At 37.9% G+C, this 24,872-nt stretch overlaps 1 protein-coding gene across 1 annotated transcript in view; it reads left to right on the forward strand.

The window, feature by feature from the left end:
* gbe1a (glucan (1,4-alpha-), branching enzyme 1a) overlaps positions 1 to 24,872 on the forward strand; it is a 152,452-nt gene extending 127,580 nt beyond the window's left edge. The window contains exon 16 of the mRNA XM_059538936.1: positions 23,808 to 24,872. Coding sequence (XP_059394919.1) covers positions 23,808 to 23,870 — 63 coding nt within the window. The 3' untranslated portion in view covers positions 23,871 to 24,872. The remainder of the gene's footprint in view (positions 1 to 23,807) is intronic.

Genomic DNA, 24,872 nt, shown 5'->3' on the forward strand with positions numbered 1-24,872 from the left:
GGATAGTTCACCCAATAATATAAATGACCCCATGATTTACTCAACCTCAAACCATGCACATGACTTTCTTCTTTCAGGCAAAATCTAATGTTTTGAGGTGTATGTGTGGCTGCCAGTCAATGCACCAGTGTAGATATTCACTGTACTTCAGAATCACAGATTCTACATCCAGAGGTGGGTAGTAACGAGTTACATTTACTTCGTTACATTTACTTGAGTAAATTTTTTGGGTAAATAATACTTTTTGGAGTACATTTAAAGCTGGGTAATTTTACTCTTACTTGAGTAATTTTCTGGGGAAAAATCTGTACTTTTACTTCATTACTGTGGGCTACGCTCCTCTCGTTACTTTATCTTAATGCAATAAATGTTATAAATGCTTCAGTTAGATCCAAACGCCGTCTACTTTTCTCTGGGCAATGAGCGATGCCCATTAGCGAATGATTCATTCTTTTGAGTCAATTCTGTTCAAAGGATTGTTCAAACCAGTTGGCTAGTGAATTGGTTCGTGAATCAGTTTGAATGATTTGTTCAGTATCCTGCCGCGCGCACTAAGCAATTGAAACGGTTCACTTCACTCAGAGTTGTAACGTTTAAGAACAGAAAGAGAGTTGAAGACGTGGTTCGATCTGCACTGAATTGAAAGCAAATCTGCAAAGGCTATTATTTGCTTGCGATGAAGATCTGTATTGGATGAACACCACGTGCGCAGTCTACGGTTCAACAGGTATAACTTGGGCTACACTCGATTACAGTACACGATACCACTATGACATTAGTTTGTTGTACGTGTAACTTATAACAGAGGGGAACCAAGTTGAATGCAGCTTCCAAAAGATAAAAAATTGCCGATTAATATTTTCTATAACTCAGCGAGTCATATCATTAGCTGCTAAATTCAGATCTGGCGGTGAGCCAGAGACAGACGCGTTTTTACAGCAGTGCGCATTATAACCAATCACACAAGATTCTGTTGAGCTTATTAAAGCATTGGCCAATCAGAGGTGTTCCGATGAGTCATCGCTGAAATGTCGGTGCTTCCTTCACTCGCTCACTGACTGAATACCTCTTTCTGGCGAATTCTCTCTTCAGAAACAACAAAGTGCAGATGTGTGTGTACGAATCTGTAAATAAGATATTGATTTCACAGTGTTAACAGGTTCAGTGATTTTAATGGGAGTTTCTGAGAGTGATTGATAGACTGTCAGTGAAAATGATCTTTGATAATGTAAATGTTATTTGCTCTTTTTCTGAACAATGAAAGATTAGTAACAGTTTTTATATCACATTGACTTTAAATTTTTAATTCACATTTAATATAAAGTAAGTCGTTTTAAAAATATGTTATGGCATGACACCTATATTACTTAAGTAAACGGACAGGTTTTTATAATAAATTACATAATTAGGCTACTTTGACCATCACATATTATCATTATTAACAATTTATGAAAAGTGAGAATCAAGATATTTCATTATATAGTTCATGCTTCTGGGAATGTTTCTAATAAAAAAAAAAAAATAATAATAATAATGCTTAATAATAATTTGCCAATATGCTGTGGCTGCTGTGTGTCACATGACGACACGTGCCTATGCCTAGACACAATTAATAATGATTTTCCACAATATTTACGCTTGCAGAAATATACATTTGTTTACATTTTGCAGAACAGATGAAAGAAGATCCGTCAATGTGCATTTGGTTCGTTATGTTCAGATGTTCAGTAACTTAGCGGTTATGTTAGGAGTTTTCACTATTCTTTGTGTCAGAGGTTATTTATACATATATAATACATACTTATATAATTTATTTCGTGATGCAAATCTGAATTTTTATCAGCTGTTACTCCAGTTTTCAGCGTTATGTTCCTTCAAAATATAAATCTAATATATTGATTTATTACCAGTGCTGGAAACCGTTTTGCTGCTTAATATTTTTTTGGAACCTGTGAGATTTTGTTTAGGATTATTTGATGAATAGAAAGATAAAAAGAACATCATTGATAGTAAATCAACATATTGGAATGATTTCTGAAGGATTATGTGACATTGAAGACTGGAGTAAAGGCTGATGAAATATATATATATATATATATATATATATACACACACACACACATACATTACATACATTTTATCTATATATCTAAATAAAAATAGACTCAGTATATATGACCCAAAGTAACTAGTAACTGACTACTTGAGTAGATTTTTTATCCGATACTTTTTTACTCATACTCAAGTAACTATTCAGACTAGTACTTTTACTTTTACTTGAGTAAATATTTCTATAAGTACTTTTACTTTTACTTTTACCATCTTGGAAGTATGACCCAAATAAGAATTTTCACCAGAACTGAACAAGTCAGTAACAAGTCTGCCACTTTTGTTCTCAAAGTGTGAAGGTTAACAACATTAAGTATTGTGTGACTCTGTATATTTAGTTTGTATTAGCATTACCTGTAAACTACTGGTGACTGACGGTAAATATACGTTTGTCACTGATGATTGTCATATGGACCTTTCTGGATTACAATCCACCATCAAAATAATAAATGTAATTATTCCAGCTGCTGTGAGAAACGGCTATAAACGATCCGCCACCTGCAGCATCCTCAGATGCAATATAGCCTATAGACGTATTTTAAATAAGTCTTCCCCTAAGATCACTGTTATAAACATGAGCTGTGTCCAAGAGGTAAAGGGTGAAATGTTGCTACAATTAATATAAATATTTTCCGTGTTTCTTAGACGGCAGGCTTCAAGTAGAACTGCCCCCCCGACTGAGCCTGGTTTCTCCCAAGGTTTTTTCTCCATTCTGTCACAGATGGAGTTTTGGTTTCTTCTGATATCGCTATAACAGAAACTATGGACTCTCTCTTCATAAAAAAGTGCTCCCCACAGCTCCAGGGGGTTAATAATGTCCTTCTGAAGTCAATCGATGCATTGTGTAAGAAAAAAAAAACCTTTATATACCATCATCTCTAGCTTCTGCTTTAATGTATAGTTTATTTTTGCAGTGTAAAGTTTCTTTGTTGAGTACATAACATATAAATTTGATGTGCAATGTAAGGTTGTTTGCGTAAAGATTCTTTGCATGCATTTTAAAGGTTCCTCTCAGTATAAAGCAGCGGTTCTTAATTCCAATCCTCACGCCCCCCAGCTCTGCAAATTTTGTATGTTTCTCTTATTGCTTCAGACATTTGTCATATTTGAACGTAAGTGCCCTTCGAAGTGGACATCAATGCATATTCTGCCAAGATTCCAGTTCGCAGCAAACGAATATGTTCCATTCAAAGTGCATTGAAGTGAATTTAAATTGTATTTAAATTGGTAGATTAAGTTATATGATGTCACACTTGTCTGTGTGTGAAGACGCAGTGCAAATCTGCAGTGCAAATCTGCAGTGCAAATCCGTGAATAAATGTTCCGAAGTGAGGTAAACTTCAACAGATTTCCCCTGCTTCGGGGGTAGGGAGCAATGAACACTGTGTATAGAGCATGTCAATCATAACACAATTCATGCTCGGAGCTCACTTCTAACAATCTGATTATATGAATCATGTGTGTTAACAAAGAGAGACATGCAAAATATGGGGGCAACGAGGACTGGAATTGAGAACGGCTGGTATAAAGGATCCAAGTGCCCATGTGAAGTTTCATCATGCAGTGTAAAGGAACTTTGTGCTGTTTTCTTAGTCCAGTGTAAAGGATACTTCTGCAGTTTGAAGGTTCAGAGGTTGTTTATATAGTGGGAAGGTTTAAAGGTTCTAAATACAGTATATCTTTATACAGTGTAAGGGTTTTGAGCCTTTTTAAGGTTTCCTAATGTAGTATAAATATAGTTCATGTAGTGTTAAGCTTCTTTATACAGTGTAACGTTTCTGCATCTAGTGAAGAAGCTGTGTATTATGTGTGCAATGTATTTCTATGATAGGAGCTCTTTGCTGATTTAAATGTGCTGTATGTCATTTTTTTGACTGTGCAAATGCATAAAATTACTAATGTGTTTGCAGATATTTAGGAATCACGTTAAGTTTGCATACTTGTTTCTCCAAAAAAGCAATGATACAACCAGTTATTCAACTAAAGTGTGCATTCCTTGTCGGGATATCTGTTTTAGTTTTAGTCTTTGTCATTCTGCACATGACTGTGTGGGGCAATCATTGCCTAATGGTTAGAAAGTCAGACTTGTAACACCAGAGTTTGCAGGTTCGAGTCTCAGGTCTGGCAGGGATTGTAGGTGGGGGGTTCCACCCTCAATACCATGACTGAGGTGAGACCTTTAAGCAAGTCACCAAATCCCCAACTGCTTCCAGGTGCCACAGAAATATGTCTGACCACTGCTCCAGGTGTGTAAGTTCACTGCTGTGTGTGCACTTGGATGGGTTAAATGCAGAGCACAAATTCCAAGTATGGGTCACCATACTTGGCCACACGTCATTTCACTTCACTAACAATTTACCCAATACATCCTGGGTTGCCAGTTGTCGGAAAACACAGAGTAGCGCAGCAATGGACTCCAGCAAACGAATTAGGTCAGAGATTGCAGATTCTTCCCAACCTAAGAAGCCTCAGCATCCATCTAATGCTCTATGGCCAGTGGCATATTACGTGGATAAATCATTGCATCATCTTGTCTCTTCGCCTTCTGTTGTCAAGTGCATTCGTTCCTGTTGCATATCCTCAATCTGGCAACCTACATAAGTGTCAAGTCTGAGGAGAACACAACCCTCTCCAATATTTTGAATCTGGACTCCAGTACCCATTTCAACTACTAGCAGTCAATATTACATACTCTCATTATTTATAAATAGCGCTAAGAAAATTATATTTAAAATACAATATTAATGTTCAACCAACAAAATGTAATTTTAGTGATGTTATATGACATCCCCTTCAAGCAGTAAAATAAAAATGTATTTGCCATGTGCTTCATATTTTTGGTAACAAAGTAGTAACATGTTAGGTCACATATGTTAGGTCACATATTCTCAAGGCTCCATAGTGAGCTAATTTTAGACTAGAAAATACATATACATTCAAATTAAAAAATATATATAATTGTACATCCACATTTTTTTTTCATTTTTAATGCACTTTTATAAAAACAATAACTCAGAGACCAAAAAATCTGAGCGTCATTCAGAAATGACAAAGTCCTATTATGGGATGCATATTTTGTGTAGATGGCACTTTTGACCAGTATCGGCAGGCAGTATAATGGCCTTTATGCATGTGTTTTAGCTTCATTTTTGTAAGATTTCTGGGACATGGAGAGACAAATCTGTACTTATTTCAGAAGGCATTGATGACAGTGATAGGAGTGCATCAGAAAAAAGTTGTTGTTGTGGACCAAGGAGGATAGAAGTAATTGAGGGTAAGGGCAGTGATGAAGAATAGGTTGTGCAAGTCTAGCATTTGGGTACATTATTGTATGCCAGTTTGAAAGCTGTGGTCCATACAAGAACCAGAGGTCAGGAAAGATGTCAATGTCTATTTGCATTAGTACTCTGACAGGCAGTGATGCTCCAATGATGACTGCACAAATCAACATCTACTTAAATGTGGGATGTGTTGAGTACACTGAAAAAGACGTCTTGTTGACTTTCACTTGTGCTATGATAATTCAATTGAAATTTCAAGATTAAATACAATCTTAAAGTTGTTTTGATGCTTTTTGAAACACAAAGTTATGCTTTTCAGGCAGTAAAAATGCATCCACATTTGATTCAGGTTTTAGACATTTTCACACGTGAGTTCTAGATCAAATATAGCATCACAAGAAGAAATTTAATGTTCATAAAGATTTTTAATGTTTTTTAGATAATTCAAATTAAAATAATTAACCCTAATGGGACAAAGTCATTTATAAATGACAGAAGCCTTAAAAAAGGTCAAATGCTAGATGTAGAAAACAAATTTTGGAAAATAATTTTTTTCTCCTAAATATATGTAAAATATAAAGTCAGTTATTTTTTCAGGCTGTGAATTCACAATTACCCCCATAGAGGGATAAGGATGTGTTTGTCTCACAAAGATGTGTATGGTGTCCTTTGAGTGAGCAGCGCTAGCCTGGATACAGCAGGAGACTCCAAACACAGCTCTGGAGATGGAGATGAACCCTTGGGGATGTTTTAGGCCGAACTTCAAACTGTTCCCCTATACCTGATTTATTTTCAGAGTTTTCAATCTGTCTCTATCTTTCCCTCTTTTCTCCCTTTTCTCTACTGCTAGTAACTGCCCATTCAGTCATTTCCCCAGGCTGTTTTCTGATTGAGCACTCCAGCCAAGGAATAAGGTAGGCCTGTAACGAACAGTTGAAAGAGCCGTCTCCAATCAGTTAGCCTGTGGAAGCCTGGGTAACTTTCTGTTCATAACATAAGCTTTTTGTTTAGCTCTCCCTCTCACTCTCTCTGGACAGGTCCATAAACACACCCCCTTGTTTCATATTGCTATTGATCTTTGACTGCCCCTTATTTATAGACTGATAAATGTATCATTTGTTGTCTGTGCTATAGAAAGGAAACTCAGCCTATTAGTTTCACAACGTCTTCCTCATTTTTATCCTTTACGGTCCGCCTCACCTTCCTTTTCATGGTCGGCTGGCTAGGCAGCTTATTAAAGGTATATAGATGAATAAAAAAGATGGATGAATAGGTGGAAAGCAAAACAAACATTTTCAATGTAACCGCACATTCTTGGCCATATTAGATATTGAAAGCTTGTATAGATGGATGAATGGATGAAACATGATTCATCCAGTGCAGATGCAACTGTAGCCTGCAATAATCCTTCATAACTTTCAAAATGCTACAAATCTACAGGTACCTACATCTTTTTGCATAAATCTGTCTTTATATGTCTACAATGTAATATAAACCCATAATGCAAAAGATTTGTTTATAACACTGAATTTAATTCTGTCATCATTTGTTCACCCTCAGTTCTATTTGAATCTTAACTTTCTTATTTCTGTACTTTTCTTAGTGTAACAATCACAATGTATGTTGCTAAGAATCCTTGCCATTTTTTTAAACCAATGAAATTAAATATGTTCTCAGTTTTTAATTCCTCTTTTATTTCTTTAAACTGCAGAACCCAACTCATCGTTTCTTTCAGTTCACAGTATTTCACTAAGTGCAAGCTATCTATCCCATGCAAATCTAGCTAGCAGTATTTTTCTCTCTCATCTAATGTTTACATTTTAAAGACCTGATATAAAAACATAAACACCATCCTTCTCTCGTAAAAAACAAGTTTACACCACACACACACACACTTTAGAGGAATGTCTGATTGTGACAGAAAATGAATTATTAAAAGGAGACACAGGTGCCGGATGCAGCTTCCATTTTTAGGAGACTCACAACATGTTTTATTTAAAGGACTGTTGCTTCAAAGTCAGTTTAAAGTTTGTCTTTTCTCTGCATTTCTCTTTAATAGGACCCATCTCTCTCGGACTTATCTCACTCTTGTTGTTTTGCTCATTCTATTCTCTTTCTCAGAAACAAGCCAACAATGCCCTCTGAATTTGTACTTCTTTGCTCACAGCTATCGCAGTTTAAAAGGATGAGCTGTGCTGGACAGCTAGGGTGTTTGTTCAATATTGCAGGTTTCACATGGTACCCTCAGCACTCGGACATAAATAAACATCACGCTGGTTTCCATCAGGCCCGCTTGTAGGAAGCATCACCCATTACCCTGAACAGCCCCTTCCACAGTCGTTCTGCATGAATTACTCACTTTATCCCTCGTAGTTTTCATTTTGGTACAAGAAGAAGTACTTTATACACAGTAGTGCTCGCTGCAAAAAGCTCCAATTTGTCGGATCAGGAAAAAGGTTTTTGCTCCCCTCCAATTTCGGCTCGATAGCAGGTGAGCTAGTTTCATTTCAAAGTAGTTTCTGACAATTTTAAGACTCATTCAGTGCTGAATCAGCCATTGTGTTAACCTTCCACTCACAATGTTCTTTGTGCATTGTGTGTTTCCAAAGTGAAGAAAGCTGTGGCTAAATAGTCTCTGTACCAGCTTTTCATCATTTTAAAGGAGGTCTGAAAGAGCACAGGCCATACTTTACAGTTGTTCTTCTTTTCTTCTCTCCCTCTTTCCGTCTTTGTCTCTCTGAAGAACGGCAATAAAAGGTTTCTTAATGAGCATCAGGATTGAATAATTACAGCCCTTATATGTTGTCTTGATGAGATCCTTGCAGCTCATGATGGGCCACGCAGCTCTTCTGACGATTCCTGAAGAAAAGAACAGAGGAAAGATACAGAAGTGTGAAGCTCTGTGATCAAAGGAACCAAAAAGCTCCCTAACATTTCACTCTCTGTCTAAAGCAATATGAATCTTCCATGTTCACACACTTTACAGATAAGGAAGCAGACTGGGATGGAGGCGGGAAGAACAGTGGGTGTTTTCATACTAATTTAGAACCTTTCCTCTGACCCACATTCATCAGGTCCCAGTGACCAGGTTGAGTGAGTGACAGTTCTTGGAAGGACACCTTGCTATTGAACACTCTACAGGGCATCACAGTTTTATGGGTCTGGTGACTTAGTAACTTCTCATTCCACATGAGGAAATAGCCTTTATTAACAGGAAGATTGACTCTGGGGTAAGATAAATCGAGCGGTAAGCAGAACAAGGAAAAGGCAAAGAGAAAAACAGGATCCTTAGAGGATAGACTGGGACACTCAAGGGGAGAAACAACTCTCCTTATTCTATCTGCTTTATATGTTTATAAAATGTTGATCATAGTGTTTAAATATATTAACTACCCAAAAGCATTGCACACCTTTTAAAAGAAAGGCACTGCAAGCCACAAACCTTCACTGTGGGTGATACGAGCATCGAACGTGAAGCGAATATCTGATGGTTTGCAGTTATTTGACAGCTTTGTTCCTCTACTATTCAAAAGCACGAATTGGGGGGAAAAAATCTCATAAGAGTATCTGAAGTTATGGTTTTGCATGAAGAGCAAGTTCATATTTACACACAGGCACACCCTGGAGCATTTTGGGGTAAGGCGCTGCTGTAATCAAAAGAAGTCTAGGGACCTTTGAACCTGCAGCCCTCAAGCACTGTGTCCACATCTCTTGGAGTCTTGCCTGGGATACAAACCACCCACACTTAAGCTTAGGGCATTGCATTGCTGAGTAGATGCTACAGTTTTTAGGGTGATGCTAACGGTCTGTTATAAGTCATTTATAAATTATTAGTTAATGGTGAACTAATCATTTACAAAACATGACTATACATTTATAAATGATTAATTAGTAATAAGTTAACATTTTTGTAATGTTTTATTAATTCAGTTATAAGTCAGTTATAAGTTATTAGTTAATGATGAGTGAATAATTTACAAAACATGACTATATGTTCATAAATGATTAATGAGTGGTAAGCTAACGATTTACAAATGTGCTGTAAGTTATCTTAAAGTTGAAATCATGAAATAAATCAAATTGGTCATTAGTAGATGGTTTATAACTTATTAGTTGATAACATTTTTTTATCCCTTATAAATAACTGAAGAATTTATGTCAAAATCGTTTTGTATGATTATCTCAATAAACAATTGTGAATCATGAACAAATGATAAACAAACCATTAGTAAATGATCAGTATATGATTTATTGGCAAATTTGTTAGCTGGTCTGTGTTCCAAAGCACAAACATGCAGGTATGCTAAAGCACTATTTTTAAGAGTAACTCATTTGTTTTGAAGTGGATAAACATTTATAAATACCCCATTCAAGTGATTCCAGTGGCTTGTGTTAAATCCTTTCACTCATCAGCACAGACTTGTGTTCTGTGTGGAGTGTGTGGGATCTAGTGATGAAGTGAACCTCTCAACCGCTTTCACCTTCCACTGAAGCTCACATCAGGTGCACAGAGTTAAAGACTCCATGTGTGTCAGAAAAGACAGCTGTCTATATCCTCACCAGTCAGTACTTAGTACACACTACAAAGTGTTCAACACCTGTTATAGATGTGTAAATGCATGAATAAATCATTTACAAAGCTTTCTGCATCCCCTAATCTAAAGTGTAAACTATTCATCACTTGTAAATGTGTTGCATATCACTTGTAGACCTTTCTTACCTGTTTCAAATGATTTGTATATGTACACAAGTCATTTATAACACTTTCTGCATCCCCTAATTTAAAGTGTAAACTTTTCATCTCTTCTAAATGTGTTACATATCACTTGTAGATCTTTGTTACCCGTTTCAAATTATTTGTATATGCACACAATACATTTATGACACTTTCTGCATCCCCTAATCTAAAGTGTAAACTATTCATCACTTCTAAATATTTTACATATCATTTGCAGATCTTTATAAATTATGTACAAACTGCAGTTTGTAAATTTACCATGTATTTGCCATATGCAAAGGTTCTGGTATACCTTTCAGTTACAGGACATACAAATCTATACAAATCCTTTATATTATATTTAAATTATAAATATTTTTATGCAAATATATTTTACAATTATATAGATATCTTTGAGCCTCTAACTCTCTCCTTATACACAACTTTTTAGCCACTTCACAAAAATAAAAACGCATTATAGATATATTGACAGAGACTATTATCTTAGTTAATACAGTATACTATTGTATAAAAAATATCATTTTAATCTCCCTACTCCACCCTATAATCTTAAACATAACCATTTTTACAATATACAAAGTGTAACAGGCATTTAAATTGAGCATCGCGTTAGTTCAGTCAGGTCACGTTAGTCACGCTTGCATCAGCTGACAGTCAGCTGTTCCTGACGTGTACCAATCCAGTCTTGACACCTATCACCTGCGGTCTATTTAAATTCCCATTCTTCAGCGTCTCTTCTTTACAGTTTCTTCATTGGCAGCAGGCTCTATCACATTTTGTTTCAACTCATGTAATTGAGAATTGTAATTAATGATTCGTTCGCGAACCGGATATCACAAACTGCTTTGTTTTGAACTCTCTCAACAGACACGGAATGCTTTGTTTTGAACTCTCTCTCTCAACAGACACGGAAGAAAAGACAATGCTGAATAAAGTCGTAGTTTTTGCTATTTTTGGACCAAAATGTATTTTCGATGCTTCAAAAAATTCTAACTGACCCTCTGATGTCACATGGACTACTTTGATTATGTTTTTCTTACCTTCCTGGACATGGACAGTATACCGTACACACAGTTTCAATGGAGGGACTGAGAGCTCTCGACCCTTTAAGTGATCATGTATCTACATAGGAGGAGTTGGGGATGGAGGAGGGTAAGTGCGTGTCTGTGCGACAGACTATGGCAAGCGTGAGTACAGATGATCTTATATATACTTATTAATTGTAGTGGGAGGAGTTATGATCATCTGAGCGTCAGATGATGCTTCAGTCATGCCGTGGTCTGCCTGAACAATGTTTGAGCTCCATTCGTCACTCAAACTACATTTCACTCAGGACCACTATGTTCGGGTTAGAATATTGCAGAGGTCCTGAACTTTATATTTGGCAGCAGGCTTTGCTCTAAAGGGTTCAGATTCTGAGCTTTCCTCAGGCAAGCCTCATTGAGGTTTGAACCCCTCCAACACAAAGACATACTAAGTACAGTTCTAAGATCATTCAGGGAGTGCACTCTCTGAATAGTTCGAAGAGGTTGCATGCCTTAACATTTAAAGAGTAGCTTCTTACTCTGCAGAGATTTCACCATTATCAGATCATGTCTCGTGTTGGTATGTTGGGCAAAATATGTTCCATGGCCACATTATCCACATCTTCCCATTGGATGCAAATGTCTTCCGGGTCTTCTTGGAAAGCCTGTCGCTATGTCTTCATTGATCTTCCTTATTCGGTTGTTGATTCAGCTTATGTCCCTCCATCAGTGGCCACTATGCTCAGAAGGGTGATAAACTGCTAAACTTCCTCAATCAGCTCACCTCGAACCACCAGTGGACGTGGTCCGTGTACCTCCCACTCTCAATGATTGGTCTTCTCTGATCAACATCCCAGCCTCTGCATTCAGGCTGATTGTCACTTTAGTGAATATGAACATCTCAGCTGGTGGAGATGGTATATTTAAAGAATGATGAGGAATGCTGTTCTCTGGTAAGACAGCTGGTGAGGATAAAACTAGAAATTGATGTATACCGGACAAAACGTTGAATAACTCCTTGAGCGGAAGAAATAATGCTTGAGTTAATATCCCCCCAGCAAAATGAAGTAGCTTTGCAGGAACTAGGTAAGCATTGTCTCCTTAAACGTAAGCATTGAGAGACTGAAAATTATGTGCTAACATGAATAGCATTATCACACTATTGTTAAAAGAATAATTACAAATGTAGCTATGCCACCTGCAGCCCTAGAGAAATAGTGTTAATAATTAATAGGCTAAATAGCTGTGTTAATGTGAACCCTCTTGAATCAAACTATAGCACAGTTGAAATTAATTCACATTTAGCCAGTGAAATTTCCATGTCATCAAAGTCCCTTCTTGGCAAGTTCACGCAAATCAGTCCTTGAAATGCCTCTCAGATAAGCAGCTCAGCTCCTTTATCTATGAACAGGGATGTACCACTTCACAAAGGTTATTACCAAGTCTCCAATATCACCAATAAAATCACCAATAAATCTGACAATGACTGTCTCATAGTGGTTTCTAAACACAAGATCACAAACTTGCGTTTCTCAGGTTGACCAGTCAATACTTATGCGCTGGCCTAAATGTGCATCTCAGAGCACCGACCGCCTCCACGGCAACTGGATCCTCTAAATGCAGCCGAAGCAACTTAATCCATCACAACTGGCTCATAACTTAGAAGGCGGGACCTATTGGCCACTCTGCATGCTGCACTTCCTCCCATTAGTGTTAACAAATATGCAACTCATTGCTAGATAACGACTTTCAGACCCTTAACGACTTTTCCAAGCACCTAGTGACAAGCAATGACTTATGTATAGAGATTTGTCAAACAACATCTGGATTATAAATCTGAATTTAACAGAGCATTTTGGTTACCATTTCAGACTGTCTGACGGCAACGGAATATATGAATGGTTTATGCAATGTGCTGTATTAACCCACTATGTGAGCACAGAGAGTAGTAGAAGAAGTAACAATAAAATGCTGACACTAGCTTGAATGCAATGCAGGTAATGAATATGCTAAATGGCATATAACATCATCTAGTGATATTTAGCTACTCACATGATTCCACACAATGTCCTTTCTACCTTTCTGGTCCTTGAACGTGGTAGTCACATTGCTGTCAAAAGAGGGTCAGAAAGCTCTCAGATGTCATTCGAAAATTTAGCAAAATTGAATGAAAAATTATCTTATGTGGAATGACATGAGGGTGAGTAATTGACTGGATTTTTATTTTTATTTTTTTGTGAACTAATCCTTTAAAATTATATGTAAATGGCAAAATGAGAGCATATTATATTTTAAACATGGATTGACACTGAAGCTTAAAGAAACACATTAAAACATCCACAAGCTCATAGGTCTACCTGCAATTACTATTCAGCACAAACTAGTATAGAGCACTAATTTGTGAGAAGTCGAGACGGTGTGGGTGACAAAGTAAACCAGCTGGGGCACTTGCAGCAAGTTTCGGGGAGTTCATCCTGTCCCTACTAAGCCCAAAGCTGCTGCTACATCTGCAAAGTCTCACTCTCACTGAGGTGGCTTCAATCAAAAACTAATGCATGAAACACTTGACACCTCTCGTCGTTTGGTCTTATTCTCCTCGCTCTAAGTACCGCTCTTTTATCACTGCTAGAAAGATTAGCTTAGCTAGTCAGCAGCATGTTGTGTTTTGGTTGCTGGTATGCTGTTTTGCTCCTCAGCAGGCTGTTAAGCTTAGCAAGTGAGACTGTCTCAGTCATCCATCATGAAAGACTTTAGTTTTCGACTAACATCACCACAGTTTTTTTCACAAACACACACAAAACTCAAGTATAGGAGGGGGGGGGGGGGATTCTAGCAGACCAATCACAGTGTTTGTGGTCCACGTAGAATTGATACGCTTTTAGATTTTTGGAGAGGTGCATGTCAGGCTACGATGTAAGGTAGTGCATCTATGTGTATGCTACGCCGTAGGTCTGAGGCAGAAGTATAAATCAGCCTTAGATTATTGCAGCTGTGATTTACCTGTGTGTGCAGATGCAGAGCAGACAGTCTGGAGCTCAACCTCATCATGTTTCTGCTCTGTCTTCCTGTATTAGCATGAGTCCTGATTCAGCAGCCTTTAATGAATCACATCACTGCCTTTACATTTCCAATGTTAACGTTGACTCACTTTGCATTCTAGCCTGAGGCACAAACCAAGTTCTGAATAAAGCATACATTGATCTACTTCTTAAAAAATGCTTTAGATATAGGTTTTTTTTTTGGGGGGGGGGGGGGGGGGGTTGCTGTTTTTTCATTAACCATGAAATAAAGTAGTATTACCGCCTTCATAAACAAGTTATAATAATCTAGAAATTAATCTTTTAAAGGAACATAAAAATGGGATATTAAAAGGATTATCCACAATGACAGTCTGTCATCTTTTACTCAGTCTCATGTCATTACAAAACCATATGAGTGACTTTTACAGAACAAAAGAGACACATTCTGAAGATTCTCTGTTAAGTCAATTCTGAAAAAGGATTCAAAAGCACCATACAAGTAGCCCTTGTGCACTATTTTGTATTTCCTATTTAACATTAATTCTAACATTGAATTGAACTCTGTGAAACAAAACACCAGTTTTGTGAACTGAATCATCTGATTTAATGAAAAGATCTGACTCAAAACAACTGGTTCTGAAATTGCTATAGAACATTTCTTATGAACGCACAGGGAAGGCTTGATTTCAAGTTTAGCTTAAATTAGAATTTTGACCTTTTCCTCACTCAAAGATACTTCTAGGGCTTTTGTATCCTTTTTGTATTAAAAAAGTGTGAGTAAGCATTGACAGAATTGAGCCTTTAAGGACATCTTTAAAGGGAAGTTGTAGCCTAATGGTTAGAGATCTGGACTTGTAATACAAAGGTTGCGAGTTCGAGTCTTGGGCTGGCAGGAATTGTAGGTGGGGGAAGTGAATGTACAGTGCTCTCTCCACCTTTGGTACCATGACTGAGGTAGCCTTGGGCAAGGCACCAAACCACTGACTGTTCCCTGGGCACCGCAGCATAAATGGCTGCCCACTGCTCTGGGTGTGTGTGTGTTCACTGCTGTGTGTGTGCACTTTGGATGGGTTTAATGCAGAACATGAATTCTGAGTATGGATTACCATACTTAGCTGTGTGTCATGTCAATATTCATCTAAACTTACAAAATTTTCTAGAGTGATAATCACATTATGTCCCCTTTCCTGCCCTGCTTTTTCCAGGACTGTTGTACCTGAAGACAGTGTTTTTGTTTTAAATGTCAGTGATGGATTAGCCAGCTGGTCAGGGGTCACTGGCAGCCATGTAGTTTGTAATGGCCAGAGTTGCGTGATTACCGGTGCTGATGAGTTGACTGAAAGATGGTTATGCCAGGAATCAATGAGCCTGTTAATACCGTTTTGGCTCAAAGTGCCTTTTAAGAGATCCAGCTAATCGCAGCAGGCAATTTAATTGAGCAAAGATACCGGTGTAACTCAGACAGAGCTCTCACAAAAACATTCATTCAAACGTCTGTCTGTCTGTGACTTTGGACAGAAAGTGAGATTTTATCAATTTTTCTTCTCTTCTCTCATGTCTAAGCTTTCTTAAGGGTGAGTTTCAGTTCAGTGCTTCTCTTGAGGTAAATCAGGTGTCTGTATAGACGTAGGCGTTCTGCTAACATCAGGTCTGAATGCAAACAAAGCAATATTGGCTTCTTTTTTACTCATTCTTCTTCTCAGTCACATAGACTGAGACTTTCTTAGTCAGATCATTTTACATTTTACATTAGAGAGGGATTTAAGTTTTTTCTTAACTAGTTATATTTTTATACAGCATAATGTAAACTGGCTTTAAGAAAACACCCAAAACAAGCTTGGAAGTTAATACCTATTTGTGGAAAGATTATAGAGTACACTTTAGTCAAAATTCAGTACTTAAGAGTTTGCAGTTTACCAGAAGAATAGCTCGAGCTGCCTATAGCCTCCATTAATTCCAGAATCCCATTTCCTGTTTCCAGACTGCAGGAGTGACATCTAGTGGTCAGGTGCAGAACTGCACGTACACAGGGCTGTGCTCTGAGATTAACTTCAGTGACTCATGAATCAATAGTTATTGCTGTGTCTGCTTCATAATGAAATCTGATGTAAATCTCAGAAGACAGAGAGTCATGAGACTAGATGCATCTCAATATAATCCTTTGCAGCAGGCTTATAATATAAATCCAAGGTTTCCCCTGGGGCTCCATAATGGTGCTGCAGGGGGTCAGTGAAGAACTTTCTTGATTTTTTAAAAACATTAGTCAAGTCAAGTCAAGTCACCTTTATTTATATAGCGCTTTAAACAAAATACATTGCGTCAAAGCAACTGAACATTCATTAGGAAAACATAATAAAAAAATAATGCTAAATGATAGTTAAAGGCAGTTCATCATTGAATTCAGTAATGTCATCTCTGTTCAGTTAAATAGTGTCGGTGCATTTATTTGCAATCAAGTCAACGATATCGCTGTAGATGAAGTGACCCCAACTAAGCAAGCCAGAGGCGACAGCGGCAAGGAACCGAAACTCCATCGGTGACAGAATGGAGAAAAAAACCTTGGGAGAAACCAGGTTCAGTTGGGGGTCCAGTTCTCCTCTGACCAGACGAAAGCAGTAGTTCAATTTCAGGCTGCAGCAAAGTCAGATTGTGCAGAAGAATCATCTGTTTCCTGTGGTCTTGTCCTGGTGCTCCTCTGAGACAAGGTCTTTACAGGGGATCTGTATCTGGGGCTCTAGTTGTCCTGGGCTCCGCTGTCTTTCAGGGCAGTAGAGGTCCTTTCTAGGTGCTGATCCACCATCTGGTCTGGATACGTACTGGATCCGGGTGACTGCAGTGACCCTCTGATCTGGATACAGACTGGATCTGGTGGCTACGGTGACCTCGGAATAAGAGAGAAACAGACAAATATTAGCGTAGATGCCATTCTTCTAATGATGTAGCAAGTACATAGGGTGTTATGGGAAGTGTTCCCAGTTCCGGTTTACCTAATTAATGCAGCCTAAAAATCCCTTTAACGGATTTGGATATTAATATGTTATGTGTAAGCCAGGTTAAAGAGATGGGTCTTTAATCTAGATTTAAACTGCAAGAGTGTGTCTGCCTCCCGAACAATGTTAGGTAGGTTATTCCAGAGTTTAGGCGCCAAATAGGAAAAGGATCTGACGCCCGTAGTTGATTTTGATATTCTAGGTATTATCAAATTGCCTGAGTTTTGAGAACATAGCGGACATAGAGGATTATAATGTAAAAGGAGCTCATTCAAATACTGAGGTGCTAAACCATTCAGGGCTTTATAAGTAATAAGCAATATTTTAAAATCTATACAATGTTTGATAGGGAGCCAGTGCAGTGTTGACAGGACCGGGCTAATATGGTCATACTTCCTGGTTCTAGTAAGGACTCTTGCTGCTGCATTTTGGACTAGCTGTAATTTGTTTACTAAGCGTGCAGAACAACCACCCAATAAAGCATTACAATAATCTAACCTTGAGGTCATAAATGCATGGATTAACATTTCTGCATTTGACATTGAGAGCATAGGCCATAATTTAGATATATTTTTGAGATGGAAAAATTCAGTTTTACAAATGCTATACGTGGCTTTCTAAGGAAAGATTGCGATCAAATAGCACACCTAGGTTCCTAACTGATGACGAAGAATTGACAGAGCAACCATCAAGTCTTAGACAGTGTTCTAGGTTATTACAAGCAGAGTTTTTAGGTCCTATAATTAACACCTCTGTTTTTTTCAGAATTTAGCAGTAAAAAATTACTCATCATCCAGTTTTTTATATCGACTATGCATTCCATTAGTTTTTCAAATTGGTGTGTTTCACCGGGCCGCAAAGAAATATAGAGCTGAGTATCATCAGCATAACAGTGAAAGCTAACACCATGTTTCCTGATGAGATCTCCCAAGGGTAACATATAAAGCGTGAAGAGTAGCGGCCCTAGTACTGAGCCTTGAGGTACACCTTACTGCACTTGTGATCAATATGATACATCTTCATTCACTGCTACGAACTGATGGCGGTCATATAAGTACAATTTAAACCATGCTAATGCACTTCCATTAATGCCAACAAAGTGTTCAAGTCTATGCAAAAGAATGTTGTTGTCAATTGTGTCAAACGCAGCACTAAGATCCAATAAAACTAATAGAGAGATACACCCACGATCAGATGATAAGAGCAGATCATTTGTAACTCTAAGGAGAGCAGACTCAGTACTATGATACGGTCTAAATCCTGACTGGAAATCCTCACATATACCATTTTTCTCTAAGAAGAAATATAATTTGTTAGGATACCACCTTTTCTAGTATCTTGGACAGAAAAGGGAGATTCGAGATTTGTCTATAATTAACTAGTTCTTTGGGGTCAAGTTGTGGTTTTTGGCTTAATAACAGCCAGTTTAAAGGTTTTGGGGACATATCCTAATGACAATGTGGAATTTATAATAGTCAGAAGAGGATCTATGACTTCTGGAAGCACCTCTTTTAGGAGCTTAGATGGTATAGGGTCTAACATACATGTTGTTGGTTTAGATGATTTAACAAGTTTATACAATTCTTCCTCTCCTATAGTAGAGAATGAGTGGAGCTGTTCCTCATGGGGTTTATAGTGCACTGTCTGATGCGATACTGTAGCTGATGGCTGAATGGTTGCAATTTTATCTCTAATAGTATCGATTTTAGAAGTAAAGTAGTTCATAAAGTCATTACTGCTGTGGTGTTGGGAAATGTCAACACTTGTTGAGGCTTTATTTTTCGTTAATTTAGCCACTGTATTGAATAAATACCTGGGGTTATGTTTGTTTTCTTCTAAAAGAGAAGAAAAGTAATCGGATCTAGCAGTTTTTAATGCTTTTCTGTAGGATAGGTTACTTTCCCGCCAAACAATACGAAATAACTCTAGTTTTGTTTTCCTCCAGCTGCGCTCCATTTTTCGGGCTGCTCTCTTTAGGGTACGAGTATGCTCATTATACCATGGTGTCAAACTGTTTTCCTTAACCTTCCTTAAGCGTAAAGGAGCCACTGTATTTAAAGTGCTAGAAAAGAGAGAGTCCATAGTTTTTGTTACATCATCAAGTTGTTCTGAGGTTTTGGATATGCTAAGGAATTTGGATACATCAGGAAGATAATTTAAAAAGCAGTCTTTTGTGGTAGAAGTGTAACTATTTAGTAACTATTTAGTAGTTAGTAACTATTTGAATCAGCACAGATACTGATAATGTAGTAATGTTAATCACTGATATTAAAAGAAAGTTATTCTAAAGCAAGGGTCTTCAACCTTGATGGATGTAAAGATGCAACAGGGCCCCAAGTTTCATATTAAATCAAACTGTGTGTTGTTGGGTTATAACCCTGACCAATAATAACATGCATTTTGTGGAAGTTAACTTTTATCAATTAATTATTAATACAATTAAAATTATTTATTTTTAATAACTGTATTATTATAGATATTATTATTGGTTGAAATTTAGTTAGTATTATATAGCCTCAGCCATATCACCATACAGCCCAAGACTGGTTTTCCAATGAAGCTAAGGGTTGAACCTGCTCAGTACATGGATGGGAGACCCCCTGGTGTTAGTGAGGCCAGCAAGGGGTTTTCACCCTATAGTCTGTCTGGGTCCTAATACCCCAGTATAGAGATGGGGGACACTGTACAGCCAAAAAGCACCATCTTTTGGATGAGATGTTACACTGAAATCCCATGTCCTGGCCAAATTGCCCCCCTAGCCCTTGAAAATGACCTCCTATTAATCCTCAACCACTTGATTGGCTCTATGGCTGTGTTTTACTTGGCATTAACATGCCACCTGTATCCAGATATTGTCCACATACAGATCAACATGATTCGATTAAGCAGATCATCAGTCAATCAGAACACAGCGCGTTTACACTTGCCAACATCAAAGGATTTCTCTATCTGGATAACCCTGCGCAATCTGATGTTATCCGATCAGAATGTCCTGGTCCAGAGGTGGTCGAGGACGCATTGTGATCGGATCTCAGTGTAATGTAAATGCGATCCAGCCATCGTGTCTGCATTCACAGGTGGACGTCACACAAAACCCCGCCCCCTCTCTTGTGAACTGTCTGAAGAGAGATGTAGAACACCCATGTGGAGCGCTAGTTACACTCCTACACTTGTCTTTGATTTGTAAAATGTCCCAGGACTGAAAATGCTTTTCAGCAGAAAACCCAAGACTTCAGGTCTGTAGACTTATTTTAAATATTTCACAGGAAAGACAGATCCAAATGGTTATCCAGATAGAAAGGAGTCAGCTGATGTTGCCAAGTGTAAATGTGTTCTGATTGATGATGATCCGAAATGCTTGATCGGATCATGGTAAAGTATGTTAATGTCAAGTGTAAACCTATGACTCTCTCTCCTCTCCACCTGTAGCTAGTGAATGGTGAGCGCACTGGTACCTTGCATCACCCAGGTGGATGCTGCACACTGGTGGTGGTTGAGGGGAGACCACCCTCACCCCACACACACACACACACACACACATGATTGTAAAGTGCTTTAGGTGTACAACAATACACAGTAAAGCACTACATAAATGCATCATTCATTCATCCGTAGGTATATATGTGTGTATATATATATATATATATATATATATATATATATATATATATATATATATATATATATATATATATATATATATATATATATACAGGTGCATCTCAATAAATTAGAATGTCATGGAAAAGCTCATTTATTTCAGTAATTCAACTCAAATTGTGTAACTCATGTATTAAATAAATTCAATGCACACAGACTGAAGTAGTTTAAGTCTGTTTCTTTCAAAGCTCAGTATTTGAAGTCTTATTTTGATGTAAAAAAAAAGTGGTTATATCTAAGTATGTGAGTTGTTTAAATAAGCCTTAGACTGTCTGTCTCTGACAAAAGACTGATATCGGGAAACAATCATGGCAATTTCTGTGATCACGGTTTTTAATCAGTGGTCCTATGTCAGACAGTGAGAGAGGTTCAAAGGTAGCTGTTGTCACAGTCATGCAATGAAAGATCGCCTACCATAGTTTTCTGACAGTGTCAGAAATACAGCTTGATCCTCTCACAGTGTGTTTGCTGCTACGACCCACTTTTTTACCACTAGAACATGCTGATGACGTTTTATTCCTATATAGTAACATGCGTCAAAGCATACGAGTCAATAGGTCATTATCGTACAGTCTACATGCACGTCGTACCCAAGTTGATTAGATCCATGTCACACACTGTGATCAGCAATGATCTTATAGGATGGCTAAAATTGTGCAGTGTGTACAAGGCTTTACTTTAGTAGGCTTTACTTTAATTAGTCTTCACATTAACACTATTATATTGTTTATTCAGACTGATTCGCGAACACAGAATGCACACAAACCATAGACTGTATAAAACCATGGGCTTAGGCCCAATCCCAATTCTATTTTATACCCCTTCCCCTACCCTTGTCCCTTGAAACAGAGTGTCAAGGGGTAGGGGAGAAAATATTCCCCTAAGGATTGGGACACCACTACTATGCTGTCACATGAGGATACAAATCGCTGTTTTTAAGTAAACTCACTCTTAAAAGATAAACACACAGATACTTCCATTCTCTCTCTCTCTCTCTCTCTCTCTCTCTCTCTCTCTCTCTCTCTCTCTCTCTCTCTCTCTCTCTCTCTCTTTCTCTCTCGAATAGGCAATATTTGAGAAAATGGTTTAGCGATTTCTAATTATTGGGGGGATTAGCCCCCATTAATGTCTACGGCAGTTATCGCCCTGATCAGACATATGCTGTGGCACTATCATGGAGTCTGTAATGACGTTAGCAAATATTAGCGATTTTTTGCAAACATTTCTTTGAGTAACATGACCGTTAATATGAACTCACAATTGAATATAACATAAAACAAATGATACATTTTTGTTAAAATCTTTATTTATGCCAAAAAAGCTTACATTTATGTGTCTTTTTGTTCGCTGTAGCAGCCATTTTGCCGAGATAATTCATAACCCTTCATCTGAAGTGTGGTCCCGAAAAATCTTCGTTTGAAGGGCTATCTGGCCCTTAACCTTACCCCTACCCCTCCAACCAAAAGAGAATCGAGACACCCCTACCCCTTCACGTGAACGCGCAAAACGGAGGGGTACGGGGAAGGGCTAAGGGGTAGAATTGGGATTGGGCCTTAGTGTCCGTGACATCAACCATAGGTTTCCGAAGAGCGTTTTTGAAGCCCATTTTAACACGGGGAGTCTATGGGATTGACTTTGTTTTGTAGCAGGCCTCTAGCGGCAAGTTGATGAATTACAGTTTAAGTCACTTCCGTATGGGCTTCATGGGAGAGAGCGGAAGGATGCCGCTTGGCACAAACACAAGAAGTGGAATTTATCGCATCAACCAATAACAGCTGTTCATAACCACACATATCCAATCATATCCTTTCATATCCATATCATTGCCTCCCCTCATTTGACTTTCCCCCATTCATTCTCAATTACCCCCTAGTAAACTAATGCCACACTTTAGGGGGTCTGTTAAAACTCCTTTGGCTCTTTATTTTTGTACAACAATTTTTTTTTCTCATCCAATATTTTGACGAGACACTGCCTCAGTTTCCTCTTTGGTGGAAACGCACCTGGTTAAGTCCAAACATACTGTATACTTGAGCTAGATGCTGTCAGTGATGCTCAACAAGTTCAATCTTATTATTTCTTAAACAATAAAAACCCACTGAAAACACAATATATAAACCATTCATGCAAGGCCACACACAGGAACATAGAGAGGCTTCTAGTGTTAAAACAGTGGTTTTCTATTTGTAATCGCAGCAGAATCTTCTTGGCGCTCAGGTCCAGTTCCAGCAGGTGAGTGCAGGCCCAGTTAATAAAGCGCACGTCTGCTCCCTGTGGAAATCAACCACAACCTGACCTACAAGAATGACTGTTTTCTCTCCCTACACACAATGTTTTATTCATGAGAATTTTCACTAGATATAGTCTCTGATTTCCTTTTTTCCTTTGAGAGAAACAAGTCTTTCTTGTCGGTACGTAGATGCCCGGACCCAATCACTTCTAAGGTCCCTCTGGACTGATCCCAGACCTGTAGTCTCATGTCCTGCTGTGTGAAGTGAGGTCAAAGAACAGTGATTTCACTAATATAAACTGTATTGCTAGTTGTTCCCAGGTTACATAAAGAATTGTTTTCACTCCGAAGATTAGAGCTCCTTTTAACAGCGCAATAACTTGCTTTCAAGCTTTTCTCCCAAGAGAAATATTGTTTTGCCTTCTCTGAGCTTCGGTCAGTGTATAGCCATGTGAATTGTTTTATATATGGCACGTTTATCAGAGCAGCCACTATCCTTAACATTTTAAAACATGGTTTAATTTATTCATGGCCTTACCTACAATTGAAACTTCAAATCTGAAGAACACATTTATACCTGGTTGTTACATCTTGGGTGTTCTCATCAGTCTATCATCAACAAATAAACCAAAACAAGATACAATAGATAGATAGATAGATAGATAGATAGATAGATAGATAGATATGTTTTTTAAGATATTTCTTTATATAAATATGAATTAGTGTGAATGAAATCTTTTCTCCTTCTTTCTAGATCTACATTCCTTGCAGAACTGCTCTGATCCTGGCAAATGAGGACATTGATTTCAGACACTGAGGACCGTGCGGATGAATGGAGCTGATTCTTGCATCATATACCAGAATTCTGTGCAACCTTACAGTACATTTGCTTATGTTCCCTTGCAAACGCTGTTATTGCCTCACAATGTTTTCCCATTTTTAGTTTTAACAGAATATTTAAACTGCTCTTCTCAACATAATGAAAGTTTGCTGTCACTGGTCCCCATCTGCTTACGTTTCATTGGCAGTCTGCTAAATTTTCTAGTTTTGTGTTCTCCAGAATAAGACATGCATGTTTGGAATGACATGAGGATGAGTAAATGATTACTTTTTATTCCGTTCAAGGCTTCTTTTTTTTTTTATAATTTGTTATAAGAGGGGAAAATGATAATTTACCGAAGGTTATTGTAATTTTACATTACAAAAGCACAAAAAATTGCTTTTAGTCTGCTGTTGTGAACGTTCATGCTAGGAGCATTCTGATTGGATATTGCTTTCGTTATGACATCGGCAAGGTCATTTCGCTCGCTCTCCCTTCATGTCTCTATTCATCCTGTTTTCCCTCTTTCACCCCATAACCTTTTCCTGTCTTCACTTAGCCTTAAATGCCTCCAATCCATGATTCTGATTTAGTGGGCCATTAAAAAGTTGTATAGCACTGGGTGACATCATAGGCCAGTTGGATGTGCTGGGGAATATGAATCTCCTGGGCCTTGCAGAGAATCTAGTGTCCTCTCCAGGGAAGACGAATAATTCCCTTGTAACCGTTCCCTTGGGTGTGAGGTCTCAGCAGCTGTTCTGACTCAACAGGAGACCAAAATCTCACCTAATTACTCTAATTAACACTTTTTTTGCCTTAATGCATTTAATTAAATTGCTTTGGTTTAATCTATCACAGCACTTTAATTTTGCCAGAGCACTCAGCTCAAGCCTTTAAACTTTAATAAGACAGTATAGCAATATTGAAGTCATTCATGTTCTTATAGTGGAGTTTATTGCTACCGCAAACACTAGCCAGAGTGGTCAAATATATAAGGGG

The sequence above is a fragment of the Carassius carassius genome, chromosome 45 (genome assembly GCF_963082965.1).
Source record: "Carassius carassius chromosome 45, fCarCar2.1, whole genome shotgun sequence".
Classification (NCBI taxonomy): Eukaryota; Metazoa; Chordata; class Actinopteri; order Cypriniformes; family Cyprinidae; genus Carassius; species Carassius carassius.